Source organism: Drosophila rhopaloa, unplaced genomic scaffold, assembly GCF_018152115.1.
Source record: "Drosophila rhopaloa isolate 14029-0021.01 unplaced genomic scaffold, ASM1815211v1 contig_3, whole genome shotgun sequence".
In the NCBI taxonomy this organism is placed as follows: Eukaryota; Metazoa; Arthropoda; class Insecta; order Diptera; family Drosophilidae; genus Drosophila; species Drosophila rhopaloa.
In genome coordinates this window covers 4,055,167-4,067,474 of record NW_025335123.1, presented here as the reverse complement: position 1 = coordinate 4,067,474, position 12,308 = coordinate 4,055,167, and the positions used below count along the sequence as shown (strand labels likewise).

Genomic DNA, 12,308 nt, shown 5'->3' with positions numbered 1-12,308 from the left:
CCTCCAGTAATCCTACAACTTTTTAAAAAAATCACAAAAATCAAATATTTTAAATTAGAATTTGTGCATTGTGATTTAATGCAAAAAATTATTTTAACGAATTTGTAATTTGTAAATTTAGGTTTTTTAAAAAATACCGATATCATTGATGTCGCTGGCTGTGGTATTTCCATCCAAACAAAATAAAAGAAAAACAAGTAAATAAAAGGACTATTTAGTCTTCCTTTTGCTGGACTTAATCTTTATCCTTGGGGCTGTTTGGATCCTTTGCTCCGTGGGAGTGCGATATGTGCCATGCAGTTTGTCCAGCAGACCGAGTACGCCGTAATTGTAGTTAAACCTGAAAGAAGGAGAATAATCCCAATGAAAATGCAAAAGAGGCGAAGGACACCTGGGGATACGCACTTGGCATGGTGGAAGTCGTGGAACCGGACCGATCCCGCCGACCAGGGGAAGCTATAGCCTGTGTGGTCGCTCATGGAGTTGACGATGGCCAGGGCGAAGATCACATAGGCCAAGGCCACATGGGTGCCTAGGATCGCAATGGAGGTGGCCACTGGCAGCAGATTGGCCACCACATGCTCCACCGGATGGGCATACAAGGTGATAGCAGCAATGGGAGCCGTCCATTCATGGTGCTTCTTGTGCACATACTTGTATACCGACTTGTGGTGCAGCAGGCGGTGGGCATAGTAGAACATGACCTCCTCCAGGACCACGAAGACGGCCAGGTCCCGCAGTGATCGCCTGAACGTGGGCAGCACCCGGATATCCCGGCTGTTCTCCGTCTTGTAGACCAGCTCGTAGACCAGCCAGCAGACCAGAAAGTTAACCACCGTCAGATTAAGAAGGACCATTTTTATGGCATTCCAGAGCTTGGTCAGATCGACTGGCTCATTCTGTCCCGGCTGAATTTTGTATTTGCGCAAGAAACGCGGACGGTTCGTGATGTCCATCAGCGTGAATATGCCCGCGTACAGCCAATACACGGAGAAGATAACGATCGTGCTGCCCACCACCCATAGGCGCCACGAATCCTCACCCACAATGTCCAGCAGCAAAACCCATTTGTCCTGCAGGAAATCCCCGGATTGCGTCCATCCAGCCAGCAAGGTGTCCATTGTGGTCGAGGTCTGGGGAAAAACTACTCGCAGATCACTAACCGCTCTCTGAAGTTGGTTCTTTGATCACCGGTGCCCTACACCAAATAGGTTCCATTGGCTTTGTTGAATCCAAGAACTGTCTAACATAGTTTTGAATAAGATAATTTTAGAAGATATATTTGGTGAGATAAACCTGATCAGCAAGGAATACATATTTCTTGGAGGGATCCTTCTGATCATTATGAAATATGTTGCTGAAATGCATGTAAAATTCAGATACTAGCAATTTGTAATTTGTTTTTGGTAAAATTATTTAAAGAAATACATTTCGTGAGATCGTCCTGTTCAGAAAGGAAATCACATTTCTTAGAGAAAAGTAGTGATGTTCAGCAAGATATTCATATGTTGTTAGAAATTTTTGATCAAAATAGTTGCTATAAATAATATATCAATAAAGAAATCTTGTAAAACCTTTTAAGCATATTGCTGAAACTGCTGTTTAAAATGAAACCCTAATAAACACTTCAAAGCATATTCATATATTTAAACGTGAATCTATATATTAAACTTTGGCACATGAAAGATAATTAATATTAAATATACAAAAATATAAAGAATTATATATCTGATTCATAGTATTTCAGAATAGTTTCAGAATTCCCTCATTACATTAATTTTAGTTAATGGAAATAAAATGCAATTCAGTAGCTCATTACAAGGATCCCTCAGCTCTAACTATCATTTTCGGGTTCATAAGTACTTCTATATGACCAACTGATTAGCATTACGTACAAATTTTGAAATCTAGGCAGCTTATCATTTCTTTCATAGTCGATGGCAGATTATGGCCAAGCATTAATATTGTATTAAGATTAGGAGTCCCTCCGTTTATATATAGTATGGTGTTTTGTTTGTTGTTTCGAGTTTTCGTAAATCACACAGATTCAAAGTTCAAGCCCTGGGGGAGAATATTGTGAGAACCTGTAGGCAACCTTTTGTGTTGATAAATATGGTTTTTATCAATACTTGTGCAGGTGGTCCAATTTTTATAAGGCTTTCGTGTTATAAATAAAAATAAATTTGTAAATCTCAGCAATATTCTATGCAAAATTTGTATCTATTATATTAATATGTTAAAAACTAAACCAAAACCGCCAAAAGGACACAAATAAAGGTTTTTAGTACAATTTAACATATAATTTAGCATTAGAAAATAATTTTTAGTGTTCATTTACTACAACATACATTTTTTACTGTGATGGTCAGCTTTGTATGTGTACGGCTTAAGTCATATACATATGTAGTTTTGAGAGTCACTTTGTTTGTCTTATCTTATCTCTAAAACAAAAGCTCAAAAGATAAAGCCACGCTTGTGTAAAAGAACTTTGGTTAGCTGATTTATCTTAGTCAGCAATACTATCTGTTTTTTTTTTTTGAAGTAAGCTTATCCTACGCCCACGCGGTTCATGGAAAATTTTAAGCATGTGCATTTAGTTGGTCAGAGTCTCTCAAATAAATCAGATCGTTCTTGGAGTAAATAAAATCGTACACTTAAAACACGTGATAATTTTTGCACATGCCAAATAAATATAAAAGGCAATTTTATTCAAAGTGCGTTACAAAAATATTAAGTGCATAATAGAAAACCGATCAAGAGACGGAGGAAGAACCTAGCTTGGCAAAACATATATCTGTGCAGGTAAAATTTGTCACGAAAAATATCAATACATGTGACTGAAATAAAACATAAAGTTTCAGGATTTGTGGTTGGATTTAAATCCACCAATTAATGAAACTGCACCTTCTGACGAAGCACCACAAAATAATTTAGCTGCTAAGCTGGCCAAGCGACGTTCAACCTGATCAACTAAAAACTCACAGCAGCGCAGCGTAAAGGAAATAACTTGGATGAGAATTAAAACTATATATACTGGACAAAAAAAAAAAACAACGAAAAGAGCATGCTACCACAGATAATTTTTAATTAATAATTTTTATATTTATATAACCTAACCTAACCATTAAAGTTACAGCCACTCAGCTACAGGCCTGCATGCACACGTGGATTTAAAAAGGTAACAAGTAAAAACAAAACAAAAAAAAAATAAATAAAAATTTAATAAGATTATAAATATATATATATAAGAAATTTAAAAACAAAAATTAATGGTAGTCAAGTAAAAAAATGAAAAGTCAATTTCTATAGTTTTATAGTCTTGTTCAATGGAAAATTATATATAATCAAATTAATTATTTAAACACTATTTAACCTTTCAATAAATTAAGAATACATATATAAGGATAAGCCTTCTCTCAAGAAATTAAAAATGAAGTATTTGTTAATAATTAGAAAAGAGATAAGATATTGAAATGATTAGTTTTATATACATACTTATTGCTATTAAGAACATGAATTATATTTGAATGTTAACATGGAATTGAAACTGAACTAATTTAATATAATGGGGTACTAAAAGAAAAACCAACACACATCAAATCACTTAAGGGTTAACACACCAAATTCAAAGCATTGCAAAGTGTTAACAAGGTTGGGCGGGTAAAAATAGAGCACTTACACCAAGCTCATAAAAAAAAAAAAAATAAAACAATACGCATAAACATAACTAAAATTGTAACATCTGGCTAGGTTAGCACATTCTCTTGTAATTTCGTTAGCTATTTTTGATAAAAGATCCCTCCCCAATCCGACGAAGTCCTAGCCGAAAACGTCCCAGTGCTAACCGCTCTTAAATCAAATATAGTTAAAAGGCAACTCCTGTTGCCACGAGAATCATTACAAAAGTGGCGCCCAACGTGGGGCAAAAGAACAAACAAAGGCATTAAAATTAATAAAGAAAATTTTGGAATTTAACACCAACATCCGTTAAGCCTTATTCGTTCAAAGCTATGTCTAAGCAATTAAAATAATTGTTGGAGAAACCTCTGGAATACAGCTGATGTAGTGGTACAATACTGTACATAGCCGTCCGAAGTATGCGAAAACAATTGTTTTATGAGCTAAAATAAGAATTTTGTGATAGGAATGTAACATTGCCTGTGGATTTCTTTAAGGTTATTATGCTAGTCATTAACTTTACTGCCCAGAACAATTTTCCTTTTGCATTGACGTACCGTCCTTATTAAAGACAAAATATTTAAATAATTGTGGGAAAAGTTAAAGTTTTGCGTATATAAAAAAAAAAATGATGTGTTTTGTTTTTTTATTAGTACCCCTGAAAGAAAGAAACTTTTGAGAATTCGTCACTGTGAGTGAAATAAATTAGAGCAAAATGTCAGTGAGACACAGTTTAGATCGGCCAAGTATGCCAAACAATGAAAGTAGTTGTGAAATATGTTCTCAGCCAATGTCGCAATTAGATATGAGATTAATTACTAGATGTATGCATACTTTTCACAGATTGTGTATATTGAATTGGCTTGATAGTTCTCGTATATGCCCGGTTTGTAACCATAACGTAACAAGAAATAGTCTTATGGAAGTCGTTCCAAGAGAAGGTTTAGAGCAAAACAGGGAAACCGATTCCAACGGAAGATTGTTATTATCGAGCGGACAAAAGAAGAAAAAGAAAAGAGTACCCGAGTCAGAGGTAACAGCCGCTAATAACGACCAAGTTACACCTAGAGACGAAAATATAGAAAATTCTTATAATTCTGAGGATAATAGGCATTCGAATTCAGTAGAGCAAAGAATAGTAAATCAGATAGAACGTCGAGTTAATTCACAACTTGACCAAATGAATTTAACTATTGAAGGGCTTTCACGACAAATTTCTAGAATGACAACAGATCAGATCAATCGAAGATCACTTGAAACTGCAGCTAATATTGAACCAGAGTGGGGTAGAAGTATAACTCCTGTAGGATTAAATGGAGAAGCTCCTCCTTTCGTTCCAAGTGTTTCTCAAGGCCAAAATAATCAAGAAAGAATGAGCAGAAGTAATAGCATCAGTGCAGATATTGGAAAAATAGTAAATGTTATAAGTGGTTGGAAATTACAGTATAATGGTTCTAGAAATGGTATGCCTGTTGGAAAATTTATTTATATGGTGACTGCCTTGACAAATGATTGTTTGGATGGTAAATTTGAAATTTTGTGCGATCATATCCACATACTTTTTAGTGGGAGAGCGAGTGAATGGTTCTGGAGGTATAGGCGTACGGTTGACAAAGTAGTATGGAAAAGTCTCTGCAGCTCTCTTAGTTCTTATTTTCACGATCCATTGTCAGATGACGACGTAAGAGAATTAATAAGGGATAGAAAGCAACAACCCAATGAGAGTTTTGATGAATTCCATAATGCAATTATGTTGTTGGTAGATCGGTTACAATATCCAATAAGCGAAAGTCAATTAGTTTCAGTACTTAAACGTAACCTAAGACCTTTTCTGCGAAAAGAGCTTTTCTATTTGGAAATAAATTCTTTAGGAAACTTACGAAATCTTGTAACACGAAGAGAAGCTTTTAGTGAGGAATTTAACAATAATTATAATACAAAGATTAATCGAAAAGTAAATGAAATATGTATAGACGATCGAAGTATGAACGATTATTTAATGGAAAATGAAATTTGTGAAATAAAAGGAGATAAAGCTGATGATATGAAAATACTGTGTTGGAATTGTAGAAAATATGGACATAAATTCATAGATTGTCAATTTGAAAGAAAAATATTTTGTATGGGATGTGGCACAGAAAATGTGAAACGACCAAATTGCGAGTTATGTCAGAAAAACAGAAGGTCGAATGGATATGACAACACCATCTATCGTTCCAATCCAAAAAACTGATTAATTTGGATGACTTAACTCATCCATCGCCAAAATATGTTAAAAATATAAATATAGGAAAGAATGACGTGAAAGGAAAATTATATCCTATAATACCATATCATGTTCGATTAAGAAATTATATTAGAGTGCGTAACAAAATCTTTAATCAGAGTAAACAAATTGGAATTGATGTCAGGAACAGACCTAAGCGAAACTCTTTACGATTGCGTAATTTTTTTTTTAAATTAAAGATAAATCGCAAAGATTGACGGTTAGTTTAGATGCAATCCTTAGCAAAGACAAAGATGTTAGACCATTTGGAGAAGTGAGAATTTTTGGTAAAATTTATGACGGATTATTAGATTCTGGAGCATCTGTCTCGTGTTTAAGTGGACAAGCAGCCAAGGAATATTTAAACAAAAATAAGGATTTTAAAGTTAGCAATTCACTAGTAGAAACTGCTGGAGGTCAAAAATATAATGTTCTTGGAACTGTTGAAACCGAAGTTACATTTCGTAATCAGTCTAAATTGGTAACGCTTTATATAATACCTGAACTGAAACAAGATCTTTATTTGGGAATTGACTTTTGGTACATCTTTGGTTTAATGAGTCAACTAAACCAGTCAATATACGTTAGCGAACTGAATTTACCAGACACTCTGAGTGGTGAACAAAAACAGCAAATGACGAAAGTAATATCATTGTTTCCAGATTTCAATAGGGATGGCTTAGGAAAAACATCTATTTTAGAGCATGCCATTGAAATTATTGCCGAAGCAAAACCTATTAAGCAAAGATATTTTTCGGTATCTCCTGCGATAGAAACCGCACCTCCGACTTGTTCATGGAGTAGTCCTGTAGCTGTAGTGCAGAAAGGAGAAAAGTTTCGAATATGCCTTGACTCTCGCAAAGTGAACGCAGTAACTATTAAAGATGCGTATCCACAACCAAAAATTAATGGAATTCTTTCAAGATTACCCAAAGCTAAATTTATAACTTCTTTAGATCTTAAACATGCATTTTGGCAAATAGGTTTGAAGGAATCTTGTAGAGATTTAACTGCATTTACTGTGCCAAACCGACCTTTGTACAGATTCAAGGTAATGCCTTTTGGTTTAACCAATGCAGCTCAAACAATGTGTCGTTTAATGGACGTTATTATTCCACCTGATCTTAAAAGCCGTGTATTTGTTTATCTTGATGACTTATTGTTGGTCAGTGAAACATTTACTCAGCACATAAGTCTGCTTAAAGTAATGGCTGACGTGTTGCGAAATGCAGGTTTGACATTAAATTTAGAAAAATGTAAATGGTGTGTTCCTGAAGTTCGTTATCTTGGATTTGTGATAGGCAACGGCTGTATTAAGGTAGATCCAAAAAGAGTATCAGCAATAAAAGATTTACTTCCTCCAAAAACTGTTAGAGAATTGCGTAAATTTTTAGGTTGTGCCGGTTGGTATCGTAGGTTCCTGGAAAATTATGCAACAATAACAGCACCTCTCACAGATCTAACCAAAAAGAGCAAAGACTATAAATGGACGGATGAGGCTAACCAGGCATTTGAAGAGGTAAAAAGTAGATTAACTTCAGCACCATTATTAGTGACACCGAATTTTGAGAAGCCCTTTATTATTCAATGCGATGCTTCGAAAACAGGCGTTGGTGGTGTTCTTGCTCAACTTGATGACGATAATATAGAAAGACCAATTGCATTTTTTTCACATAAATTAAACCAGTCTCAGCAGAAATTTTGTGTCACAGAATTAGAATGTTTAGGTGCTATACTGAGTATCGAGAAGTTTAGAGAATATGTGGAAGGCCTCGAATTTAAAGTTATTACGGATCATGCGAGCTTAAAATGGTTAATGCGGCAAACTGATCTCAACGGTCGCTTAGCTAGATGGGCGTTAAAATTGCAACATTATACCTTCGAAATTGAACACCGAAAAGGAAGCCTAAATATAGTTCCTGATGCGCTATCGCGATTGCCAGTCAAGGAAATTAACGAAATAGATGTTGTTTTACCAGTAATCGATTTGGATTCACCTTATTTTTGGTCTAACGACTACGTTTTGCAGAAAAATGTCATACTAGAGAATCAAAATCGTTTACCAGATCTCAAAGTTGTGGATCAGTATATATATCGTAGAAATCAGTTTTATAGAGACGACGTATGCGAGTCAAACTGCTGGAAGCTATGGGTACCATCCGAGTTGACTAAATCAGTTATAGAGAACGCTCACTCACCACCTCATAATGCTCATGGAGGTATAGGAAAAACCTTAGAGAGACTTCGCAGAAATTTCTATTGGCCAAGCATGGCGATAGAAGTGAAAAACTTTATTGCGCGGTGTAATGTTTGTAAACAATCAAAAGCCCCAAATATCACACTGAAACCACCTATGGGAAACCCGGCAATAAGTGAAAGGCCATTTCAACGCCTTTATATGGATTTTATTGGACCTTATCCTAGGTCAAAGAGAGGAAATATAGGAGTGTTTATTGTGTTAGATCACCTAACTAAGTTTCATTTCCTTAAACCTTTGCGAAAATTTACAGCAGATCTCGTTGTAGACTTTTTAAGTACCAATATTTTTCATGTATTTGGTGTTCCAGAATGCATTGTGACGGATAATGGAAGTCAATTTAAATCCTCACTGTTTAAGTCATTTCTTGGAAGGCATGGGATAAAACATTTTCTAACAGCTATTTATAGTCCCCAATCAAACGCATCTGAACGCCTCAATAGATCCATAATATCAGGCATTCGATCATATCTTGGTGCAGATCAACGGTTATGGGATGAGAAAATCAGCAACATTTCAGCAGCATTACGCTCTGCTTATCATTCAGTAATCGGATGCTCACCATACTTTGCACTTTTTGGAAACAATATGGTTTCGCATGCGAAAGATTATGACCTGTTGAGAAAATTAGAAAGTCTTAAAATAGGTGAAAGAATTTTAGATTCAGACAAGCTACAAGTTATACGGGAAACCATAATGGCAAATATCAGCAAGGCATATATATCTAATAAAAGGGTATATGATCTTCGTACCAGGTTTGTGACATATGAACTAGGAGAACAAGTTTATAGGCGAAATTTTGCTCTGAGTAATAAATTAAAAAATTCAATGCAAAGCTTGCTCCAAAGTTTTTAAAAGCAAAAATTGTTCGCAAACACGGTAACCATTGTTACGAATTAGAAGAAAATGGTAAAGTAATTGGAAAATTTCACGCAAAAGATCTTCAAAAGTGTATGACTTAATGAATCTGACCGATTTTTCAGCTTCTTTTATCACTGTAAAAGCTAATAAAATAATCTGTGTTGTGATGGTCAGCTTTGTATGTGTACGGCTTAAGTCATATACATATGTAGTTTTGAGAGTCACTTTGTTTGTCTTATCTTATCTCTAAAACAAAAGCTCAAAAGATAAAGCCACGCTTGTGTAAAAGAACTTTGGTTAGCTGATTTATCTTAGTCAGCAATACTATCTGTTTTTTTTTTTGAAGTAAGCTTATCCTACGCCCACGCGGTTCATGGAAAATTTTAAGCATGTGCATTTAGTTGGTCAGAGTCTCTCAAATAAATCAGATCGTTCTTGGAGTAAATAAAATCGTACACTTAAAACACGTGATAATTTTTGCACATGCCAAATAAATATAAAAGGCAATTTTATTCAAAGTGCGTTACAAAAATATTAAGTGCATAATAGAAAACCGATCAAGAGACGGAGGAAGAACCTAACTTGGCAAAACATATATCTGTGCAGGTAAAATTTGTCACGAAAAATATCAATACATGTGACTGAAATAAAACATAAAGTTTCAGGATTTGTGGTTGGATTTAAATCCACCAATTAATGAAACTGCACCTTCTGACGAAGCACCACAAAATAATTTAGCTGCTAAGCTGGCCAAGCGACGTTCAACCTGATCAACTAAAAACTCACAGCAGCGCAGCGTAAAGGAAATAACTTGGATGAGAATTAAAACTATATATACTGGACAAAAAAAAAACAACGAAAAGAGCATGCTACCACAGATATTTTTTAATTAATAATTTTTATATTTATATAACCTAACCTTAACCATTAAAGTTACAGCCACTCAGCTACAGGCCTGCATGCACACGTGGATTTAAAAAGGTAACAAGTAAAAACAAAACAAAAAAAATAAATAAAAAGTTAATAAGATTATAAATATATATATATAAGAAATTTAAAAACAAAAATTAATGGTAGTCAAGTAAAAAAATGAAAAGTCAATTTCTATAGTTTTATAGTCTTGTTCAATGGAAAATTATATATAATCAAATTAATTATTTAAACACTATTTAACCTTTCAATAAATTAAGAATACATATATAAGGATAAGCCTTCTCTCAAGAAATTAAAAATGAAGTATTTGTTAATAATTAGAAAAGAGATAAGATATTGAAATGATTAGTTTTATATACATACTTATTGCTATTAAGAACATGAATTATATTTGAATGTTAACATGGAATTGAAACTGAACTAATTTAATATAATGGGGTACTAAAAGAAAAACCAACACACATCAAATCACTTAAGGGTTAACACACCAAATTCAAAGCATTGCAAAGTGTTAACAAGGTTGGGCGGGTAAAAATAGAGCACTTACACCAAGCTCATAAAAAAAAAAAAAAAATAAAACAATACGCATAAACATAACTAAAATTGTAACATCTGGCTAGGTTAGCACATTCTCTTGTAATTTCGTTAGCTATTTTTGATAAAAGATCCCTCCCCAATCCGACGAAGTCCTAGCCGAAAACGTCCCAGTGCTAACCGCTCTTAAATCAAATATAGTTAAAAGGCAACTCCTGTTGCCACGAGAATCATTACATTACTAGTCTTAATAGGGAAATTTGGAGAAGTCCTTAAAAACATAGGCAAAATATTAATAATTTGTAATGTAACGAACACAAACCGAAATACTTATTTATAATTTGTAAAAAAGAAAGCAAATTAAACTTAGAAACATCTTCTTTATAATATTTATAACATTTGGCTACGATCGGAAATTTACAAATTCAAAATTTTATTTTAAAACGTGTTTAACATTTGGCTACTATCGTGTTAGTATTGCATACTATAGGTCCATATTTTTTAACAGGTATTAGATTAACAACTAAATTGGCACTAAAAGTGATCGATGGGGTCTCACTACTGATTGCCAGAAACTGGCACTGCCGCATCTGGAGCCTTCATGGCTAGCATGGCATCCAACTCGCCCTGAATGTTCTCGAACTGATTGTACAGCTCCAGTAGTTCTGGATGCGTCATCTCGATGTTGATATCCTCGCCGGCACCCGTTTTCATCTGTAGCACGGCAAGTGGCGTCTTCTCCCGTTGCTGGCAGTGTGAGGACACCTCCAAATTGAGTTTCCAGGCCACATCCTCGATGACATTTGATTCGTATCGCTTGCTGGCCAAATTGTTCATAATGGGCGTCGTCTCGCGCACCCACAAACGCAATATGGCATCGATCTTGGCCTCATCTTCCAGCTGGAGTTTCTCGCGGAGCTCACGCTGCAGCAGACTTGGCTTAATGATGAATGTGGAGATGCGTCGCAGAATGTAGGAGAAGGTCTTGATCAGCAGTAGGAAGTCCGCCCGTGGGACGCCCACCAGTCGCTCCAGTTCCTCCAGGGTGTACTCCGGTTCACTGCTGCTGGTGGGATTCTCTTCGGCACTGCTGTCCGCCCGCCCAGTGGTCGTCACACTGGTGCCAACCGTACTGGTGGCACTGGACGGCGCTCCAGACGTTCCACTGGGACTCATCTGGCGGTGGGTGTACCACAAAACTGTCGTGAAGGTGTCGTAGGGCAGGGCATTGATGATTTTTATGCCTTCACGGGCTCTAGTTGGTAGAAAAACCCATTGTTTTAAGTGCCTGCTCCTTTTCAACCACTATTAACACTTACCTTTCGGTGATCTTGATCCAGTTAATACTCATGTCCTTAACTATTTAACTTAAGGATTTGTTGAATGATCTGTATCAATTTTCTATTAGGAATAATAAACAAATCTTGACTTTGTTTATCCGAAGCAATGAAAATAACAAAAAAACTATCGGATCTCCAGCTTGTGGCGTTGCCAGGTATCGCTGCCAACCAATAATAACGGTAAGGGTACCAAATATATATTCGCAGTAGAAAAGAAAGAACTACTTTATTGGACATGAGTACTAAGCTTATGATTTATATTTATAAACACTTATAAAATGGTAAATTAAGAAAATGAGACATAAGTTTAAATTGAGCACTGCATGTTTGGTGATACCTACCTAGCCCCCAATAAAATAAATCACTTTTTCCAAAGCTATTATTATTATTTTTTTTTTTTTGAAAAAAAACCCTAAAATATTATATTTTTTATTGAAAA

At 35.2% G+C, this 12,308-nt stretch overlaps 2 protein-coding genes across 2 annotated transcripts; both read right to left on the bottom strand.

The window, feature by feature from the left end:
- Positions 1–86: 86 nt before the first annotated feature.
- On the bottom strand, positions 87–2,166 carry LOC108041101 (fatty acid hydroxylase domain-containing protein 2). Its single transcript, XM_017118895.2, has 2 exons — positions 406–2,166; positions 87–340 (listed from the first exon to the last, which is right to left on the bottom strand). Exons 1-2 carry the CDS (start codon positions 1,119–1,121, stop codon positions 211–213), a joined length of 846 nt encoding a protein of 281 aa, XP_016974384.2. The 5' UTR covers positions 1,122–2,166; the 3' UTR covers positions 87–210.
- An 8,725-nt stretch (positions 2,167–10,891) lies between these two features.
- LOC108041102 (COMM domain-containing protein 10) lies at positions 10,892–12,062 on the bottom strand. Its single transcript, XM_017118896.2, has 2 exons — positions 11,849–12,062; positions 10,892–11,784 (listed from the first exon to the last, which is right to left on the bottom strand). Exons 1-2 carry the CDS (start codon positions 11,878–11,880, stop codon positions 11,088–11,090), a joined length of 729 nt encoding a protein of 242 aa, XP_016974385.1. The 5' UTR covers positions 11,881–12,062; the 3' UTR covers positions 10,892–11,087.
- Between the last annotated feature and the right edge of the window lie 246 nt (positions 12,063–12,308).

Coding starts and splice junctions, on each gene's coding strand:
- LOC108041101 (XM_017118895.2), bottom strand. CDS start 1,121: ATGGACACCTTGCTGGCTGGATGGACGCAATCCGGGGATTTCCTGCAG. Junction 341..405: donor CACGACTTCCACCATGCCAA/GTGCGTATCCCC, acceptor TCCTTCTTTCAG/GTTTAACTACAATTACGGCG.
- LOC108041102 (XM_017118896.2), bottom strand. CDS start 11,880: ATGAGTATTAACTGGATCAAGATCACCGAAAG. Junction 11,785..11,848: donor TGGATCAAGATCACCGAAAG/GTAAGTGTTAAT, acceptor TCTACCAACTAG/AGCCCGTGAAGGCATAAAAA.